The 22,521-nt window shown below is 40.4% G+C and overlaps 1 protein-coding gene across 1 annotated transcript in view; it reads left to right on the top strand.

Annotated features, from left to right (window-relative positions):
• The window catches only part of LOC126355584 (serine/arginine repetitive matrix protein 1-like), a 255,535-nt gene that overhangs the window by 208,081 nt on the left and 24,933 nt on the right, over positions 1-22,521 (top strand). Inside the window, exon 9 of the mRNA XM_050005948.1 lies at positions 13,254-13,459. Coding sequence (XP_049861905.1) covers positions 13,254-13,459 — 206 coding nt within the window. The remainder of the gene's footprint in view (positions 1-13,253; positions 13,460-22,521) is intronic.

Below are 22,521 nucleotides of genomic sequence, written 5' to 3' on the forward strand. Positions count from 1 at the left end.
TGTTTTGTACTTATCCGCCCTAACGTCGCACAGTGTCGGCAATGTTCTATACATGTCGATGCACTCTAATACTAATGCTCTTTCGTCTTGTTTTGGACCATTTTTAACACAAGAACAACGAACAGTGAACACAAAGGCAACCAGAGTCCTTCGTACACGAGAGACTAGTAAAAATACTGTCATTATTGCCGACAGACGGCTCAATATTTCCAGGTAGTACGATATATTTCAAGTTTTTGATGTGCTCAATATTAGTGCGAAACCTCTTAATCTCATCTTTACCTGTTCGATGTTATTGTCGCATCCAAAAATATTGTGCAGTGACACTGACCGACTAGGGGCCGCTTTGAAGGTATTTGGAATGTAAACATCTGTACGTGAAAGTGTGAAGAAAAGGTTCTCTGTTTACTCTTGTGCTTTGTGTGCCTGAAATCGACGTATACGTCAAATATATAAGTAAATATATCACTGAGATGATTCGAACGCGTAACTCAGTTAAGGTACACACTAAAATAAATAAATATTTTAGGGCAAGAAACAAATTTCGCAATACAACCTCACTGGCACACCAAACAAATAGACCTCATCTTACACCGAAGGAATCTATAATTAAAAAATAATATACGAGACCGTGCTGAAAAGTAATGCCTTTGAATTTTTATGTGAAAACTCTTAAAGCTTATTAAAATGTTATTAACACACTTTTGCAGAAACAACGAAAAAAACATGCAAAATTTTAACGAATGCAAAACTCTTCCAAGATTAGCGATCTTTTACAGAAGCTTGAAATTTAGAGTGCACTTTAGTGCGAGATGCTTATACCACAGTTTCCACAACGAAACTGTCTCAAAACCTGGCAGAAAATCCAGAGAGATTCCGGTAGTATGTGAAGTATGCTGGCGGCAAGACACAATCAATGCCTTCTTTGCATGACAGCAATGGAAATACTATCGATCTATCGATGACAATACTGCTAAAGCAATGTTACTAAACACAGACTTCCAAAATTCCTTCACCAAAGAACACGAAGTAAATATTCCAGAGTTCGAATCAACTCGACACGAGTAACTTAGGAGCAGATATCCTCGAAGTAGTGAAACAAACTTAAATCATTTAATAATCGTAAATCTTCCAGTCAAATTGTATGTCAATTAGGCTTCTTTCAGAGTATGCTGATGCAATAGTTCCATAGGTAACAGTCATATACAACCATTCTCTCGATGAAAGATCCATAACCAAAGACTGAAAAGTTACACAGGTCACATCAATACTCAGGAAAGGCAATAGGAGTAATCCGCTAAATTACAAGCCTATACAATCACGTCGATATGCAATAGGTTTTTTTAAACATATACAGGGGGTACATAAAGTCCTGGAATATTTTATTCATTGCACAAGAAATAAACGTTGTACAGACGCCATACACATTGCATTTTCAAGAGAAGCTCTTAAAGTTTGTTTTACAAACCCGGCAGTCGTCAATACGGTAGTCGAATTCTTGGCATACCCATCCTAGCGTGGCATCGTCGACTGTGGTACTCGCTTCCCGTATTCTCTCCCGGAGATCTGCTACATCACGTGGCGGTACATACAGGTACACCAAATCTTTCACGTGTTCCCACAGAAAAAAGTCACACGGAGCGAGATCTGGTGTTTTTGTCGAACTCCAACGCGCAGAATGCTCGCTCCGCACCTGAACTCGCCATGTTTGAGATTAGCGCTGTCTATCGGCAAATTACCAAACTACGCTGTGGCGGTATACATGAAGAAAACCCATCAAGGTTTCTCTTCAAAATGACATACGTATGATACCTGTACAATGTTTGGTTCTTGTGCAATAAATAATTGAAAGTGTTCCCTGACTTTATGTACAACCTGTATTGTGTTCAAACATTATGAATTACCTCGAAGAGAAAGGTTTATTGAGACACAGTCAACATGGATTTGGAAAACATCGTTCTTGTGAAGCACAACTAGCTTTTCACTCACACAAAGTGTTGAGTGCTATCGACAAAGGATTCCGAATTTACTCCAAATTTTTTAGGTTTCCATCAGCTTTTTGACACCGTACCTCACCTCACAAGCAGCTTGTAATCAAATTGCGTGCGTATGGAATATCGTCTCAGATATACGACTGGATTCAAGATTTCCTGTCAGAGAGGTCACAGACGGAAAGTAATCGAGTATAACCGAAGTGATTTCTAGCGTTCCTTAAGGTAGTGTTATAGGCCCTCGCTGTTCCTTATCTATATAAACGATGTTGGAGGCAATCTGAGCAGTCGTCTTAAGATGTTTGCAAATAATGCTGTCGTTTATCGTCTAGTAAAGTCACCAGAACATCAAAACTAATTGCAAAACGATTTAGATAAGATATCTGTATGCCGCGCAAATTTGTAATTGGCCCTAAATAATGAAAAGTGTGAGGTCGTCCACATGAGTGCTAAAAGGAATTCGTTAAACTTAGGTTGCACGATAAATCAATCAAATCTAAAGGCCTTAAATTCAGATAAATGCCTGGAAATTACAATTGTAAACAACTGAAACTGGAAAGGAAATGTTGTGGAGGAAGGCTAACAAGCGACTGCGTTTTATTGGCAGAACACTTACAATATAATACAGATTTATTAAAGAGACCGCCTGCACTAGTTTGTCCGTCCTCTTTTGGAGAACTGCTGCGTCGTGTGGGTTCCTTACATGATAGCATTAACGGAGTACACCGATAAAGTTCGAAGAAGGGCAGCACGTTTTGTTTTATCGAGAAATAGGGGACAGAGTGTCACGGACATAACAGAGGATTTTGTGTGAGCATCATTAAGACAAAGGAGTTTTTTGTTGTGGCGGGATCTTCTCGCTAAATTTCAATCACCAACTTTCCCCTCCGAATGCGAAAATATTTTGTTGACGGTGAATTACTTAGGGAGAAATGGTCATCCTTAAAAAATAAGGGAAATCACTCGCTTTTTCCGAGTGCTGTTCGAGAGTGGAATACCAGAATTATTGTGAATGTAGTTCGATGAACCCTTGCCAGGCACTTAAGTGTGATTTTCAGAATAGCCATGTAAGTGTGATCTGCACAGTAGCGATGTAGATGTAGATCGTTCAACCTCTTTATTCTTAATGTCTACTTATTTGCAGCCCTTTCCCGTCGAGGGATCCGAATTACAGGGTGTTACAAAAAGGTACGGCCAAACTTTCAGGAAACATTCCTCACACACAAATAAAGAAAATATGTTATGTGGACATGTCTCCGGAAACGCTTAATTTCCATGTTAGAGCTCATTTTAGTTTCGTCACTATGTACTGTACTTCCTCGATTCAAGGCCAGTTGGCCAAATTGAAGGAAGGTAATGTTGAACATGAGCCTTTACAAGTACGACACAACATTTGGTTCATGCAAGATGGAGCTCCTGCACATTTCAGTCAAAATGTTCATACGCTTCTAAGCAACAGATTCGGTGACCGATGGATTGGTAGAGGCGGAGACCAATTCCGTGGCCTCCAAGCTCTCCTGACCTCAACCTTCTAGACTTTCATTTATGGCGACATTTGAAAACTCTTGTCTAAGCAACCCCGGTACCGAATGTAGAGACTCTTCGTGCTCGTACTGTGGACGGCTGTGATACAATACGCCATTCTCCAGGGCTGCATCAGCGCATCAGGGATTCCATGCGACGGAGGGTGGATGCATGTATCCTCGCTAACGGAGGACATTTTGAACATTTCCTGTAACAAAGTGTTTGAAGTCATGCTGGTACGTTCCGTTGCTGTGTGTTTCCATTCCATGATTAATGTGATTTGAAGAGAAGTAATAAAATGAGCTCTAACATGGAAAGTAAGCGTTTCCGGACACATGTCCACATAACATTTTCTTTCTTTGTGTGTGAGGAATGTTTCCTGAAAGTTTGGTCGTACCTTTTTCTAACACCCTGTATAGCGTGTAACATGGCGGTAATATATCACGTGGTCTAGGGTTAGCGCCTTTGATTAGTAATCGAAACATCCTCGGTCCCCGATTTTAACGCCACCATTGCTAAAATTTTGTACAAAAAGCATCAACAATGGTTCCGGAAAGTTCCAGCATACGAAGTCACCCTCACTTTCCCAACGGCCCTGTCAAAGAGGGCGGAGGAGTGGATAGAGATTCAGGGCTTACTCTTATGCCTTTGGTTGGAAACTGTCCCTAAAAGACGCAAGAATCAGCAATGATCTACTGCATGAGTATGCAAAAGAAACTGAAACCACTGCATTAAAGATCATAACATATATCAACAGGACCTGAGGCCTGTAACTGGAAAAGTGTCATGATGATTGAAAAATATGCAAAAGGTTTCGGTCCATCCCTCATTTGGATTTCTCGAAGTGGACTGCCAACGGGGAGGCGACTGTGACAAAAGTTTGAATAATCAACGAAAGGATAACGTTATACGAGCTGGGGTGTGGAATACTGGGAGTTTGAGCGAGGTATGTAAGCTAGACAATCTGCAAATGGAATTACTAAGGTTCAATCTAGATACAGTGGGCGTCAATGAAGTGAAACGGAAAGAAGACAAGGACTTCTGGTCAGATGAATATAGAATAATATCAACAGCAGCAGAAAATAGAATAAAGGGAGTAGGATTCGTTATGAATAGAGGGTAGGGTAGAGAATGAGTTACTATGAACAGTTCAGTAGCAGGGTTGTTCTCATTAGAATCAACAGCAGACGAACACCAACAGTAGCTTAGGTATAAGTGTCGACGCGACAGACAGAAGGTGAAGGAATAGAGAAAGTATATGAGGATAATTAACTGGTAATTCATTACATAAAGAAAGATGAAAATCTAATAGTCATGGGGGATTGGTATGCGGTTATACGAGAAGAAGTAGAAGAAAGGGTTACGGGAGAATATCAGTTTGTTAGTAAGAATGACAGCAGAGAAAGACTAATTGAGCTCTGCAATAAATTTCAGATGGTAATAGCAAATATTCTGTTCAGTAATCATAAGACGAGGAGGTACGCTTCGAAAAGGCCGGGAGATACGGGAAGATTTCAGTTAAATTACATCATGATCAAGCAGAGATTCCGAAATCAGATATTGGATTGTAAGGTATTCCCAGGGGCATATATAGACTCAGAACATGATTTGGTAATGATGAAGTGTGGACCTAAATTTAAGAGACTAGTCAGGAAGAATCAACGCACAAAGAAGTGGGATACAGAAATACTATGGAATGCTTGAAGTTCTCTGTGAAGGCTACAGATACTGTGATAACGAATATCTCAGTAGGCAGTTCAGTTGAGGAGGAATGAACATCTCTAAAAGGCGCAGTCACACAATTTGGAAAGAAAACCGTTGGTACAAAGAACGCAATTGCGAACAAACCATGAGTAACAGAAGAAATACCTCAGCTGATCGACGAAAGAAGGAAGTACAAAAATGATCAGGGACATTCAGGAATAGAGAAATGCAAAATGCAAGTCACTTTTGAATAAAATAATAGAATGTGCAGGAAGGCTAAGGCGAAATGGCAACATGAAAGATGAGAATAAATCGAAAAATAAATGATTGTCTGAAGGACTGTCTCAGCACATAAAAACTCAAAACAATCTTCGTGATAACGATAAGAGTCAAATGGGAATTCCACTGTTATTTGCAGAGGATAGAGCGGATAAGAGGGAACAGTACCTTGAGAGTGCTTACGGGGGGAGGCCTTATCGGATGACGTGACAGAAGAAGAAACAGCAGTGGATAGGAAAGTGATAGTAGATCCAGTATCAGAATCAGAGTTTAGAAGAGCTTTGGAAGACTTAAAAGGCAGTAGGAATAGATAACATTTCTTTGGAATTTTTAAAATCATTCTGGGAAGTGGCAACAAAACGATTCTTCATTTTGGTGTGTAGAATGTGTGGGACTGCTGGTATACCATCAGATTTTTGGAAAAACATCATCCACACTAGTCCCAAGAATGAAAGAGCCAACACATGCGAGAATTACCACATGATCAGCTTAACACCTCATATATCTAAGTTGCTGACAATAATAATATACAGAATAATGGAAAAGAAAATCGAGGATCTATTAGATGACGATCAGCATGCCTTTAGGAAAGATAAAGGCACCATAGAGGCATTTCTGACGTTGAGATTGATAATGGAAGCAAGACTGCACAAAAATCCAGACACGTTCATAAAATTTGTCGACCTGGAAAAGCGTTCTACAATGTAAAATGGAGTAAGATGTTCGAAATCGCGAAGAAAATAGGGAGAAGCTATAGGGAAAGATGGGTGGTATACAACATGTACAGGAAAAAAGAGGGAACAATAAGAGAGGAAGACAAGAACAAAGTGAACGGATTAAAAAGGGCATAAGACAGACTGTTGTTCAATCTATACATCGAAGACGAAGTGGTGGATATGAAGCAAAGTTTCAAGAGTGGGATTAAAATTCAAGATCGAAGGATATCTGTATTCAGATTTGCTGCTCACAGTACTGTGGCCAGTAGGTGTGCAGACAGCAGAGAGCGGTAGTCGTCGGGGTTATGAGAGGGAGTCGTAGGTGAAATGCAGATCTCTGGACATGAAGTGCCGCTCTAAACTGACGCCTATGCTCACATATTTTGTAGATATTAAGTGGGGTGCCTCCACGTCCACGATTACATGATGATCAATCAAAAAAAACCTGCCACCTCTGCTTTGGTTAGCATCTAAAAATAATTCCGTCGAAAATGCAGCCATTCATTTTCGCCTGGCTTGTTAACCTTTGTAATTTTCAGGAAGTGTCACGAGTGGTGAATTTTGAGTAAAATCTATACATTTCCCTGATTGTCATGCAAAAATTCGCTTCGTTTTCCAAAACACAGAGGAGTTCACACAGCGCCACCTCACTATCATATTGTGCAGATTCAATTGCGTGAGAATTGTGAAACAGTGATTTATTAAGTCTATTAAGTGAAGAACTGAGGACACGTAAGGTCAGTAGCTTGCGAAAAAGCACATTCTCAATACAAAAAAATGTAATGTCTTCACTTATGTTGGTCCTCACCGTAGCATTTCTCGTTTCACCAGCCACCGATGTTCCTTAAAAATTACATTTCTTCTTCGAAAAAGTCTGTAGTTAGTTGAATAAGACGGGTAGATAACAACGTTTTGCATAATAATGATATGGCAAAAATGCTCACTGCTTGCTATCATTTTCCGAAATCTGATTTCGATATCTGAAACCGTTTATGAGATATGAGGAATATTGTGGATATTTCACTCTGGCTTCATCGTTGGCGTGGCGCGATCGCAAATGAGTGTGCTACGACACATCAATTTTCTTGATAGTGGTGGCAATGGACAACTCTGTAGAAGTCTAAAGAAAAATTAAATATGTTTCATATGAAGTACATATTATGTAATATGCACTAAACGCAAAATCATAGCGACCTCTATTTCCCATTGTAAACTTTTCTTAATTTCGTGCAGTTTCTTACTTCCTCGTAAATATCATTATAACAATGATTATTAACGAAATGATGGACATATTATCATTAACCTGTTATACAAAACTGTAAGTAAAGCAAAAACGATATTTTTACCGAATACTTTCTGTAAAATCGTTTGAGAAAGATTGTAGGGCGCGCTCCTCGATTCTGTCATCGCCGACCAGCCGAAAGGTGCAAAACAATTGTCGGCCTCCCCTTCCAAACAAACGAATGAACTCGCCCACAGCTAACTGGTTACCGCGCATCAACCACAGTATCCTTCATGGACTCTGACTACAGTGAGAATGAATGAAATGAACGGACTAATGAGTGCCGAATATGGACTGAGAGTATATTGAAGAACGACAAAAGTAATAAGAAGTAACAGAAATGGGAACAGCGAGAAAATTAACATCATAATTGGTAAGTAGAAGAGTTGAGGTGAAGTAATTCTGCTTCCTAGGCAGCAAAATAACCCGTGTCGGGTGGAGCAAGGAGGACATCAAAAGCAGACTAGCACTGGCGGAAAGGGCATTCGTAGCCAAGAGAAGACCGCCAGTATCATATCTAGGTCTTAATTTGAGGAAGAAATTTCTGAGAATGCACGTTTGGAGCACAGTATTATATGGCAGTGGGATATGGACTGTGGTAAAACTAGAACAAAAAAGAATCGAAGCATTTGAGATGTGGTGCTATGGAAGAACGTTAAAAATTCGGTGTACTGATAAGGTATGGTATCTTAGGGGAAAGGAATGTATGGAAAACACTGACAAAAAGAAGGGAGAGTATGACAGCACATCTGTTTGTTAAGACATCAGTGAATAATTTCCATGGTACTAGAACGAGTGATGTAAGGTGAAAGCTGTAGAGGAAGACAGAGATTGGAATACACTGAACAAATATTTGAGGACACACTCTGCATGTGCTACCTTGAGATGAAAAGGTTTGCACAGGAGAGGAATTCGTGGCGGACCGCGTCTAAATAGCCACAAGACTGCCAACTCAAAAAACTTGGTCGTGTGTAACGCGCGTGAAAAGCAGCGTGTTGTAATCGAGTTTCAAATCGGAGAGTTCGTCTACACTCTCTCCTTCAGCACGACAATACCAGAGCAAACACGAGCACTGTAATACCTGCAACTATCCCACATCTTGTATTCATTGTCATCGATTATCCTCCGTACAGTCCCAACTTGGCCGCATCCGATTTCCATCTGTTTCCAAAACTTAAAGAACACCTTCGACGACTTCACTTAGATAGCAATGAAGCGTTTCAAGCAAAGGTGAGGTTGTGGCTCTGTCAACGGTAACATGCTGCCAATAAATATTGCAAAATGTAAGGACTGAAGCTGACAAATTCTCTTATAAATCTTGTGAAACAGTCACTGACTTCAAAAAATTCAATGCAACGTGGATAAATTTAAGTTATAGTCTAAAGAGATAAGACAAGAGACCACCAACGCATCTCTGGTATGAAAAGTAACATGAATACACTGCTGACCGCTAAAATGACACCATGAAGACCGAATGCAACAAACGTCGAATTGACATGAAGTATTATGCGAAATGCTCGAATAAGCAAGTGATTAGCATCTCAGCACAATCGCAAGAGGTAGGTAGACGTAATACCGGTTACGTTCAGTATAAAAGAAAGATTACAGAGACCGAGCGGGGTGGCGCAGTGGTTAGCACACTGGACGACTCGCATTCTGGAGGACTATGGTTCAATCACGCGTCCGGCCTTCCTGATTTAGGTTTTCCGTGATTTCCCTAAATCGCTCCAGGCAAATGCCTAGATGGTTCCTTTGAAAGGGCACGGCCGACTTCCTTCCCCATCCTTCCCTAATCCGATGAGACCGATGACCTCGCTGTTTGGTCTCCTCTCCCAAACAACCCAACCCCCAAAGATTACAGATACGCTTTCTCATTCAGAAATGGAACTTGAATGTTGCTCGGTTGTGAGGTGATGGCCTTTTGCTTTGTGTGAGACGGAGTAAAGTCTACCAGAGATAGGATTATGGCCTATCGAAACAGCGAATTATCGCCCTGCGCTATCCCACGACTGTCTTTAGCGTATGGAATTCGTTGGTTCGGCAGACCACACTCAACGCCATACAGCATCTCAGCGGTCCCATTGTTGCGGCTTACTTGACGCGGTTGCAGAGAAAGGCGAGCCAACAGTAGTGAAGCGAACGGGAGTGACAATACGTCTCCGAAGAGAAAAATCGTTGCTAGATTGCATTTGTTGTCGTCATATGGGCTTATCATCTGTCTTGATGGAATCTCTGGTTCGCTTAGTCGGGTATTAGGTTTCAGAGACGTTCTCTCTCAACAACACAACACAAAACCGCATGTTTCCTGTGCTGTCCTGACCTACTCCGACATAGAGAGTGTTCTACAGTTGCCCTGGCCCGCGCGTTATCCAGTTCTCTCATGCACTTAAGACATCTGGTTGTGAGTCGCTGAGAGCTAGGCAGACTAACACTCGCCAACACCTAAAATTGATGAACTCAGCAAGGAATGACGTACACGCATCTGCCACTCAAATTTACATTGAAACATTCCCAGGTGTAAATAAACGATCTTGATGAAACTTGGCAGTTGAAGTAATGCAATACTTTTTTTTTTCATGTTCACCCAATTTGAATTTTGAATGGTAAAACACACTCCGAAAGGTAATTTCGAATATTAGGTTTAAAGGAAATATCTTTGAAACTAAACTACATAAAAAGTGTGTTTCTTACAAGAGTTGAAATGTAATTAATGTTATTGAAAACTACCTAACCAACTTCTGTAATATTCTGAAATTTTTCGAAACACCTCAACACTGTTACCTAATTTTCAAAAATGAAAAACGTTTGTTACAATGTAAGTTAAAGAAGCGTTAATGCCACATACATATACTTCAGTAGAACTAGATTTGAACGTCTTCTCACAAAGTTCTTCCAACATCGAATGCTACATATGGCCAACGGTCGACCCTTTCTCGCCGAGCCTCTTGCGGTCACCAGAACAAGTTCCTTGTCCTCAGCTACGATGCTCAAAACGGTCCTTTCACATTAACCATCCCAAGAATCTAACAGTGACACAGATTTTTCTACCACATTGGGAAAGAAAACGTCTTATAAATACTTTTTCGTCTGCTCAGACATTAATTTATCAAATTTAGATACTGCCACAACAACATTTTGGGTTTCAGAAACAGATTCTAGAATTCTCGGTCCAGTCTGTCCATTAGTTTCTTTTAAAACAACGGCAAGGCGGGTGGTCAGCTTCAAGATCTGTTTAGAGCGTCGTTCCAGAGAACAAGAAACTTGATCCCTGAAGGGTCGACAGGTCAGGTACAGCCGTAGGATGTATTCTGCTGTCAATGTTGGAAGAGCTTTGTGAGAGGATTTTCAGAACTAGTTCTTCTGAGTGATTACGGTGCCAGTCTCGCCTTGAGAATCAATATAATCAACCTGCAGTTATTAGTACATGAGCAGTTCTCTTCGCCAACATTTTCCAATGTTCTGGAGTACACCTGGTTTACATCAGCATATTTAGAGGATCACCTACCACAATTTGAATCCTGTTGAATTTTGTTTTTATACTGTGTTTTCCGCAGTGCGGATTACATGAAGAAATTTGGTATATTTTGTGTGTATGATGCAAAAATGTTATCTTTTGAGGATTTCTTTACAGACTATCGCTATTTTATGATTTAATATCATAATGATGAGTTACATAATATTTTCAATTATCAAAATACACGTATGTGAATGTGAAACGATACAGAAAAAAATTGATGAAATAAATAACTAGAATAATGATAAACGTTTAGATATTTTAATCATGCACGTTGAAAATACCCCAACAGCACACTGTGTAAGACTACAGCTTATTTCCAGAAATGGTGGTGAGAAACCAGCTTTATTACACGTGGATGTATGTGGCGTGAAAGCTTATTTAATTTATGTTGTAACAAAAGTTTTCATTTTTCAAAATTATATATTAGCGATGGGGTATTTTGCAAAATTTCAAATTATTACAAAAGCTGACTGCACAGTTTTCAAGAACGTTAATTACATTTCCATTTCTCAAGGAAACACAGTTTTTTATGTATCATGGTTTCACAGACATTCCCACTAAAGCTAACGGGCTACGCCAAACTATCTTTCGGGGTGTGGTTTACCCTCTTAAAGTGAAATTGAGCAATAACGAAAATATACGTATTGCATTATTTTGATCCCTCTATGCAGCCTCCAAGTTCCATCAAGATAGTTTATGTATACCTGAAAATGTTTCCTTGTCAGTTCGACTTGACGCCTAGCCATGTTAAGGCTTGTGTTCCTGCCAGAACTGCCAGATGTGTTAACCTTCGCACCCTACATGCCTTCAGATCACATATGAGCATAAATAAAAATAAAAACGTCACTTATGTTTTCTTCTTACTATACTGTAAACAGACAATAAGTAAAATTTCGCCTTTACTGTCCTTCATGGTCCTGTAATTTTAACGACTAGCGATGTACTTCTGGGGTCGATATGCCCAAATATTGGCTGGTGGTCAACGTGATTCTGAACTACTACCAGAAAAGAAGCTTTGAAAATTCTTTACAAAGGACCAGAAATGACAAAAGACCAGTTAATAGTCCATTACACGCTGAATCGGCCTCATATTATTTAAACCTGTCATTTTGTGCTGAGCGAGAGAGATGTATTACTTCATACTCATGGAACTAATCTCAGACATTTCAGCAGTACGAATTGAGGCATCATCATATTCCAGTATAAATTGGCCATTACCAACAAACATATCCTTTCTTTCAGGAGTGCTAGTTCTGCAAGGTTCGCAGAAGAGCGTCTGTAAAGTTTGGAAGGTAGGAGGCGGATACTGGCAGAAGTAAAGCTGTGAGTACCGGGCGTGAGTCGTGCTTCGGTAGCTCAGTTGGTAGAGCACTTGCTTGTGAAAGGCAAAGGTCCCGAGTTCGAGTCTCGGTCCGGCACACAGTTTTAATCTGCCAGGAAGTTTCATATCAGCGCACACTCCGCTGCAGAGTGAAAATCTCATTCTGGATTATTTCAAAAAATTTGGTGGCCATACTGTTACACTTGATGCCAATAAGTTTGGTCAAAACAAGAGTATTACGTAAATTCTTCGTGAACTTAGACAGGAATTCCTGAAGAGAAGACGACGTTCTTTTCGTGAAACGGTATTGACAAAAGTTTTGAGAACCACCATTTGTGATAGACCCCAGAACTATTCTCCTGACACCAACATATGTATAGTGTAAGGACATCGAGGACACGATAGAAATCAGGGCTTTTGGGGTTCAAAATGGTTCAAATGGCTCTGAGCACTATGGGGCTTAGCATCTGAGGTCATCAGTCCCCTAGAACAGAACTACTTAAACCTAACTAACCAAGGGACATCACACACATCCATGCCCGAGGCAGGATTCGAACCTGCGACCGTAGCGGTCGAACGGTTCCAGACTGAAGCGCCTAGAACCGCTCGGCCACAGAGGCCGGCTGGCTTTTAGGGAAACATATAGACAATACTTTTCCCTTGCTCAGTTTACTAGTCTAAAAGGAAAACGAATGAATAAAGAGCTAGAAGGTACCCTCCACCATGGCTTGAATAAGAGACACAGGAAGACACACAGAGAGAAAGAGAGAGAGAGAGGAACAAACAATTAAGAGTCACGCAACTACAAGAAATATGCTGACTTACGAATTAGGCGTAGCTGACAGTGGCCACACTCAGGAATTGCTCCCCTGTAGTCAGTACTATCATAAAAAAGGGTGCGTTTGTTTGGCTGCTGCAGTGTATCACGCAGCGGCCGCGGCAGCCGCTGCTCCGACGACCGTGGCAGCTGCTCGCTGGACCGTGCGCTGTCCCCGGGCTACCGGATGCACGTGCTCAATGTGGACGACAACGGCAACAGCGCTCCACAGCGTCAGCCAGACGTCGCCTCAACCGACACTGAAGGCACCGCAGCCGCTCCAAGGCCTACCTCGCCCACTGCACGCCGTGAGTACTACTGCCCTCTTGCGTACGATGTTATACACCGCTACGGACATACTATTCGGCCTCGATGATTCAGTCAGTGTTTCACTTTCTTCCATAGAACGACGAATAAATAAATCTACAGCATCCAACTCACTTTTCTCCACCCCCTAATCTAATTCCAATGTTAGGGGTCATCACGTGAAAGGTTGTCTTTTAGAGATCGGGGCAGCTGAGTTTAAAGTTTTGTGCCAAGCTTGAAGCAGATCTGTGCATTGACTTCTAAATGCGCAGAGAATCATTTTAAAATTGACGATTCTAAGAAAGATTGCATCCAGATACAACCTGTAAATTTATATTTTATAACATTTTTCATATGCATTACGGTTTTAAGATAGTGTATACTGATGATTCAAATGAAGGGAATTGACTAAATTCCATATGGCACAGAGTTCCATGCAGTCCTGAAGGCATCGAAGTACATGAGACATCTTCAGAGCAAAAAGTTTCTCATCTCCTCCGATTACTTTAGCGCCCTGCAAGCATTGCAACAAATCTATCCAGCAGATAAAATGGTACAAACAATTTCGGACAATCTGTTCCTTCCTCAGTAACAGAGGTCCTGTGTATTAGAACGCCAAATGACACCCCTCTGCCCTCATCCCCCAACCTGTGATGTCTGTGGCTTCAATTGGCTTCAAACAAACCATGACCTTATGTGCTACCCTTCATCATTCACATTCAGTATCTCACAATTGTCCTATTTGGTGTGAGTCCCAAATACTTGAGCAATATTTTAGGAGGAGTCAAAAAATGGCTCTGAGCACTATGGGACTTAACTGCTGAGATCATCAGTCCCCTAGAACTTAGAACTACTTAAACTAACTAACCTAAGGACAACACACACATCCATGCCCGAGGCAGGATTCGAACCTGCGACCGCAGGGGTAGCGCGACTCCAGACTGTAGCGCCTAGAACTGCTCTGCCACTCCGGCAGGCTTAGGAGGAGCCACATGAGTGTTTTGTAATCACTTTCTTTTGTGTAGATTGATTGCCTTTTTGCCCTTATCCTACTAAGGAAGCAAAGCCTGTCACCTGCTACACCTAGGACTGACTCTACATGATCAGTCCATTTCATATTACTGCACATATGGTGACACCCAGGTATCTACATGATCAGTCCATTTCATATTACTGCACATATGGTGACACCCAGGTACTTCTGTGCGTTAACTTATTCTGACTGTGACTCGTTGAAATTGGAGTCAAAGACTACTACAGTTTTACATTTGGTTAGTGCTTTTCTGAAGGTTTAAAATGAGTTGCCAATTATTTGCACCAACATGAACTCTTATCAAAATCACTCTGAATATCTATATACTTTTTTTACAGGCAGTGCTTCATTATAAATATCTGACATCATCAGTGAAAGATATGTGGTTACTATTAATATCATCTGCATATGAAACTTCCGGGCAGATTAAAACTGTGTGCCAGTTCTAGACTCGAACTCAGGATCTTCACCTTTCACAGGCAGGTGCTCTACCAACTGAGCTACCCAAGCACAACTCACAACCTGTCTTCACAGCATTGCTTCTACCAGTACCTCATCTCCTACCTTCCAAACTTCACAGAAGCTTGCAAGACTAGCACTCCTGAAAGAAAGGAGTTCAGCTGGTTGAGCACTTGCCTGTCAAAGGCAAAAGTCCCAAGTTTGAGTCTCAGTCCAGCACACAGTTTTCATCAACCAGAAAGTTTCATAAAAGTGTACAATCTGCTGCAGAGTGATATTTCATTCATTGTCTGCATAGCCATTACTGTACAACATGAACAATATGAGTGCCAACAAATTTTCCTGGATGAAACCTGACATTACTTATGTATGTGTTGGTCACTCTCTATCCCAGATATCATGCTGTGTCCTCCCTAAAAGGAATTCTTCAGTCTAGTTGCAAACTTCATATTATATCCCACATGATCACATTTTGTTTAATAAGGATTAGTGTGATATCTTAGAAGCTAGATTAAGGAAAGGCAAACCTATGCTTCTAGCATTTGCAGACTTAGAGAAAGCTTTTGACAATGTTGACTGGAATACTCTCTTTCAAATCCTGAAGGTGGCAGGGGTAAAATATAGGGAGCGAAAGGTTACTGACAATTTGTACAGAAAGCATACGGCAGTTATAAGAGTCAAGGGACATGAAAGGGCAGCAGTGGCTGGGAAGGGAGCGAGACAGGATTGTAGCCTCTCCCTGATGTCATTCAATCTGTATATGGAGCAAGCAGTGAAGGAAACAAAAGAAAAATTTGGAGCAGGTATTAAAATCCATGGAGAAGAAATAAAAACTTTGTGGTTCGCTGATGACATTGTAATTTTGTCAGAGACAGCAAAGGACTTGGAAGAGCAGTTGAACAGAATGGACAGTGTCTTGAAAGGAGGATATAAGATGAACATCAACAAAAGCAAAACTACAATAATGGAATGTAGCCGAATTAAGTTTGGTGATGCTGAGGGAATTAGATTAGGAAATGAGACACTTAAAGTAGTAAAGGAGTTTTGCTATTTAGGGAGCAAAATAACTGATGATGGTCGAAGTAGGGAGGATGTAAAATGTAGACTGGCAATAGCAAGGAAAGCATTTTTGAAGAGGAGAAATCTGTGAACATTGAGTATAGATTTAAGTGTCAGGAAGTCATTTCTGAAAGCATTTGTATGGAGTATAGCCATGTACGGAAGTGAAACATGGACGATAAATAGTTTGGACAAGAAGAGAATGTGGTGCTACAGAGGAATGCTGAAGATTAGATAGGTAGATCACGTAACTAATGAGGAAGTATTGAATAGGATTGGGGAGATGAGAAGTTTGTGGCACAACTTGACTAGAAGAAGGGATCGGTTGGTAGGAAATTTTCTGAGGCATCAAGGGATCACCAATTTAGTATTGGAGGGCATAATGGAGGGTAAAAATCATAGAGGGAGATCAAGAGATGAATACACTAAGCAGATTCAGAGGGATGTAGGTTGCAGTAAGTACTGGGAGATGATTAAGCTTGCACAGGATAGCAAGGAGAGCTGCATCAAACCAGTCTCAGGACTGAAGACCACAACAATAACAACAGTGTGATAATAAAGTCAAATGCTTTTTGGAACACAAGAAATGCTGCACACCAATCCATGTATTGTGTTCATAAGACCAAAGTCTCTTGAATCCATGATGGCTGGCATGGAGAGGGTGTTTTGGTATAAAATACCTCATTCAAGTTTCTCTATCAGTATGTAAGAAGAAATATAGCCAAACCATTTCTATACCAGTGCCATGTAAAGGATTTACTTCAAATAATAATGAAACTATGAAACAATAATTCCATATCAGGGAATGATATTAACCCAACTAAAAACATTTTGTTCATTCATGTGATCAATCACCCCTAATATAAAGCAAAAATAATATCATTACTGCCATTAACAGTAAACAGAAAACAAATGTTGTTCTATGAATAAGGTCCTATAACATTAATTTCCATCATAAAAACAGCTTACTCAAATGCACATATGATAAATAAATCAGCAATATTGTTCTACAAAGAAACATTAATGTCACAGAATTATGCTGAACTGACAGACATTTGAAGATAATTCAAGTACCACATTTCATGAACCAACATGCAGTGAGTAAGCTAGGAATCTATGTATCACTCCCACAGAAAAAGTAAAGCAAATATGAGACTGAGTACAGTGGACACAAAAGCATTCAAGCAATCTTTATTCCTGCTGTAGCATAGGATGTGGCCGGGGTTGTGCAGTCTTAGGCTTAGTTTTGTGAAGAAATTATTAAACATAAAATCTTTTTTAAAATAGAAAAATAATAACAAAACAGAAGTTAATTTACATTCCAATACAGCACTTTTAAGCATGGCTTATCTACAGAATAACAACATAAAATACCTTTAGCATAATGAAAATAAAATTCAGCTTATTTCACACCAGCAGACAGAATTAAGCTAACAACAATAATAGTTAGAATATTTGGCCCTTGGCCACAGGCAGAAAAAGGCCAATAAAATAAGCTTCTACAACTAACCACACATCAACAGATTATGAAACAACTCTTTGACTTAATTGATGCTATTTACATTGGCACTCAACTAAACATAAATCTAAAACTACTCTCATCAATAGCTAGTCACTAAAACAAAACTACACTTCAGTTCAATAAAGACAAGGCAATAATTACCAATCAAACACAAACTGTGACTTTTAATTTCCAACAGATTTTATTTAACAATTGCATGACAACAGCAAACTGCTGTTACCCCAGAATAATATACATAATTGCTCTAGAATTCGAAACATTACTAAACAGACAAAATGTCTATGGGCATCAAAGTGCACCCCAAACAATAAATAATTTAAAAACCTTCTTTACATGAATCTTAAGAACCATACAAACAATAAATTGTTTACTGAAAAAAAATTCCACAGAAGCAGAACACCTTTTAAGATATAACAGCAGAATCAACTTACAATTTCTCTTTCTGAATAATATACTAAAAACCCAGTACAATGATAGGCATCTTTCAAGTATTACCAAATTTCAGTGACAGCTAATGGGACATCAGAGGTGCACGTAAACTACAACTCAGGTCGAGCCTGAATGAAAACTGAAAGGAATGGTTGAAGAAGGAAAGATGGATGCCTCGGTGCCACTAGGAACAAATAATAAAAAGCTCAACCAAAATTTGTAGAAGATCTGGAATCTACTGATATACACAGCAACCACCCTATCAGTTACAATTCAAACTGGCCACCACCAAGGTGTCATCCCCAGTTAAACGACCAGCTACAATGGACAACATGAACCATTGATAATACCACTGAAACAACAACATAAAACCACATGGCAAACTGGGCAGTATCCAGAGTAACACAATCCTCACAAACATTAGAAAAAATTCAAAGTAGGGATATGCCCACAATGGATCCACAAGCCATTCACATTCAGAATTTTCCTGCACTTAAATAGCTGAAAAATGAGCAAAGAGGAAATCTGCAATACATAGTCAATCACAGAGTTCTTAAATGAATACAGAGAAATTTCTGGCACCAATGGTAAGATTAATCATCCTCCATCTCTCAATGGATCCATGGCCTCCAACAGAATAACCCAAAACTAAGTGCTGCTGCCCCCCAGGTTTGACTCAGATAAACCTGAAATCCTCTGTTGGAGGACACCTCTGTAATCTCCAGATTAACCAGGCTAAGTATCTTTTAATGATATGACAGGTGCCCCAGTAATACAGCCTCATCTTGCCTTTAATATCCTGACCTGTATGTGTGGAAATTTTTTTAATAAAGATGAGATCATTGATATTTCCCTCAAAGGGGCACCTTCCCCGATTATACCTGTCAGTTTGTCGATGGTGAGTCAAGCTGATATTTTGCCTTGCACACTCCCAATTCTCCTGTAGGCTTGCCAGACGAATGCCTACATGAACAAAATGCAAAACTATTGCCCAGGGAAAATTTGAAATGGAAGATAACTCCAGCATAATCAAGAATGAGACAGGTACGCTGCATAAAATCGTAGCCAAGAATAACTGGCTTGCTCAAATTCTTAGCAAATGATAAATTGCACTGGCCCAGATATCTCCTGCACCGATAGACTACCCCATATCTGCCCAAACAGAGGTAACTCTTGCTCATCAGTGAGTCGACATCTCCGATCAATAGATTTAGGAATAAAAAATCTACATAGGTACCATATTTAACAATATTCCAGATACTATTTTTGATCAACAAGTGAAATAGAATCACTGCACTCCAGGAGAGCACACACTGGCTCTTGACCCAAACGAGTGCATTTATATGAGAGAGGAAGTGTTGCAGCCATTCAAATAGCTTTACAATTCAGCGGCCAATACCTACAGTTTGCCCACCCCCTCCTCTTTGGGTGTCAACTCCTGGGACATGGGCCTGCTGTATCAGACTTTGATGACTGAAATGATCATCAGCACCACATTAGAAACAATGGCCAACTGCCTGATTGTGTTTACTGTCTAGTTACATGGTGTGCACATCCTCATTCTTACAATAAAGGTCACCCTCTGAAGTCTTGTGTTGCTCATCAGCAAAGGCAAGTACCCCGGTTGCATAAACAAGCTCTTGGAACTGACCCAAGGCACAGGATGACTAGTGAATATAAAATGTGACCAATCTTGAGGTCACATCCCCTCAATGAGATGGTCAATAGCCTCCGTTTCAGAAACTTAAATTACTAATGCTAGCAGAGCTGTGTACACCCTATTAAGGCACCAGGCTAAAGATGCATTCTGTGCCTGTACATCCCAATAAAATTCTTGCTCTAAGTGGATCCACATATGTATGGAGAGCTTCTGTTTTTGCACCCATTGCTGAAGGTATCTCAAGGGTCCCGGCTCTTCTAAAACCTCTGGAACAATTATGCTTAATCCCCCACTGGTCATAGGGTAAAGAAAGGACAACAGAACCAGGTGAGGAACCTGGAAGGCATTGGCATGAATCTGAAGCTGCACAAGTAACAACAGTACAGCTGGATCTGTGACAGTGTATACCTGGACATTTCTTTCATATCTTTTATTAATGCTAATAACGGGTTAAGCAAACAAGCAAACTGTCAGATAAATTTCCTACTGAGGGCATTGTGACTGCCATGGCCTGTATTACTGTGTTGGGTTCCAAACCCAAACCTCCTTCCCCTAAACTGAGAGTCAACAGGCAAGCCGGCAAAGCACATAACTAATTATGAGTATCTGTATCTAGATCACTGTGATTGACTGATGCTATAGCGAACAGACAACTACTATAGTGCACAAGATGTGCCTGAACTCTACAGATCTGCCAGCAGGTAGGCTGAGTGGACTCCAAAAAGCTAACAGTCTGGGATAGTTCAACAACAGCTACAGAAATATGTAAGAGAAACTCACCAATATTAGTGAAGGAGGTAGCTGAGGAGAGTTACAATGGCGTATGGGCTGTGGCAGGGAGGTGGGCAGCAAGATCTGACACACTTCCAGACAGCCAGAAAATCGAACCTGTGGTTATTTCAGAGTGCACAGACAGGCACTTAGATATACACTCCTTGCCCATATCTCAAGTGTGTCCAAAACAGGCAAACCTCATTCACACAGGTAACCACCCTTCAATATATTGTGCACCAGTGGTCAATATAAAAAGGGCAACATGGGTGTCCAAACAATGGGAGAGCCATTAACTGCAAACAGCACGAAATTCAATATACATATCTACAGCAGGACTTTAAGAACCTGAATAATTCCCACCACTTGTTCCTGTAGCATATCCATCCCAAAGGCACTTTCACATGTTCACATCACTTAGCAGCACTCTCTCACTACACGCAGTACACACTCACCGACCCCATGCACACCTCTCTCCGCAGCCCCATTGCCCACATGACAGAAAGAGGAAGAGCATGCACAAAGAGCAACTGCTGACAACCAGACTGCACACCAACCACCTGACTGACCAAAACCAGCCCTCTCCCCACAGCATTGTGCATTTAAATAGCTGAGGATACAGAGTCAATCACAGAGATCTTAAATGAATACAGAGAAGCAACTAGTGCCAACAGCACCACGTGTCAATCTAAGCTACCTATGCAAATTTTTCAACACAATTTCTTGCACAATATGACATAAAAAATACATTTCCAGAAAAATAGATGCAATATCCTCAAAGACAATGCCATTTTATTGGTGTGATATACAGCAGCATGTAACAAATTCACAGCAAATGAAACACACATCTCAGTAAAATGTGCCCAGACAATCATATAGATACACAGTTACCCCCTCTGGCACTAGTACATCATGTATTCTTTATGCAAACAATAGTAAAGCTCCCAAATGGCCTCCTGCTATAGATTGCCCAAGAATCTTGCACCTTTTGATGCAGTTCAGCAATGGCTTTTTCAGGCTCTGGAGAATGAGCAGTTAGTGCACAAACCCACACGAATTGTAAATGGTTGTGAAAACTCACTTGACCGATTAGCCACAAACAATCCAGAGCTGATAGAGAGTCGGAATTGTAGTTGTAAATTGTTGCAGTTGTGCTGGGAATGTCCCTGAGCTTCAAGCACTAATAGAAAGTGCTGAAGCTGAAATCGTTATAGGTACAGAAAGCTGGCTAAAGCCTGAAATAATTTCTGCAGAAATTTTTACAAAGTCTCAGACTGTGTTAATGAAAGATAGATTAGGCAGAATTGGTGGTGGAGTGTTTGTGTCTGTCAGTAGTGGTTTATCTTGTAGTGAAGTCGAAGTAGATACTCCGTGCGAATTGGTATCGGTGGAGGATATACTTAACAGCTGAACTAAGTTAATAATTGGCTCCTTCTACCGACCCCCAGACTCCGACGATATAGTTGCGGAACTGTTCAGAGAAAATTTGAGTCTCGTAACAAGTAAATACCCCACTCATATGGTTATAGTTGGTGGGGACTTCAACCTTCCCTCGATATGTTGGCAAAAATACTTGTTCAAAACCGATGGTAGGCAGAAAACATCTTCCGAGATTGTCCTAAATGCTTTCTCCAAAAATTATTTCGAGCAGTTAGTCCACGAAACCCCGCAAATTGTAAATGGTTGTGAAAACACATTTGACCTCTTAGCCACAAACAATCCAGAGCTGATAGAGAGCATCATGTCGGATACAGGGATTAGTGATCACAAAGTTGTTGTAGCTAGATCAATACCATTTCTTCCAAATCTACCAGAAATAACCGCATAATAATTTTATTTAAAAAAGCAGATAAAGTGTCACTAGAAGCCTTCCTAAGAGACAATCTCCATTCCTTCCAAACTGACTATGCAAATGTAGATGAGATGTGGCTCAAATTCAAAGATATAGTAGCAACAGCAATTAAGAGATTCATACCTCACAAATTGGTAAGAGATGGAACGGATCCCCCGTGGTACACAAAACAGGTCCGAACGCTGTTGCAGAGACAACAAAAGCATGCTAAGTTTAGAAGAACGCGAAATCCCAAAGATTGGCTAAAATTTACAGACGCGCGAAATTTGGCACGGACTT

This window comes from Schistocerca gregaria, chromosome 3 (genome assembly GCF_023897955.1).
Source record: "Schistocerca gregaria isolate iqSchGreg1 chromosome 3, iqSchGreg1.2, whole genome shotgun sequence".
NCBI lineage: Eukaryota > Metazoa > Arthropoda > Insecta > Orthoptera > Acrididae > Schistocerca > Schistocerca gregaria.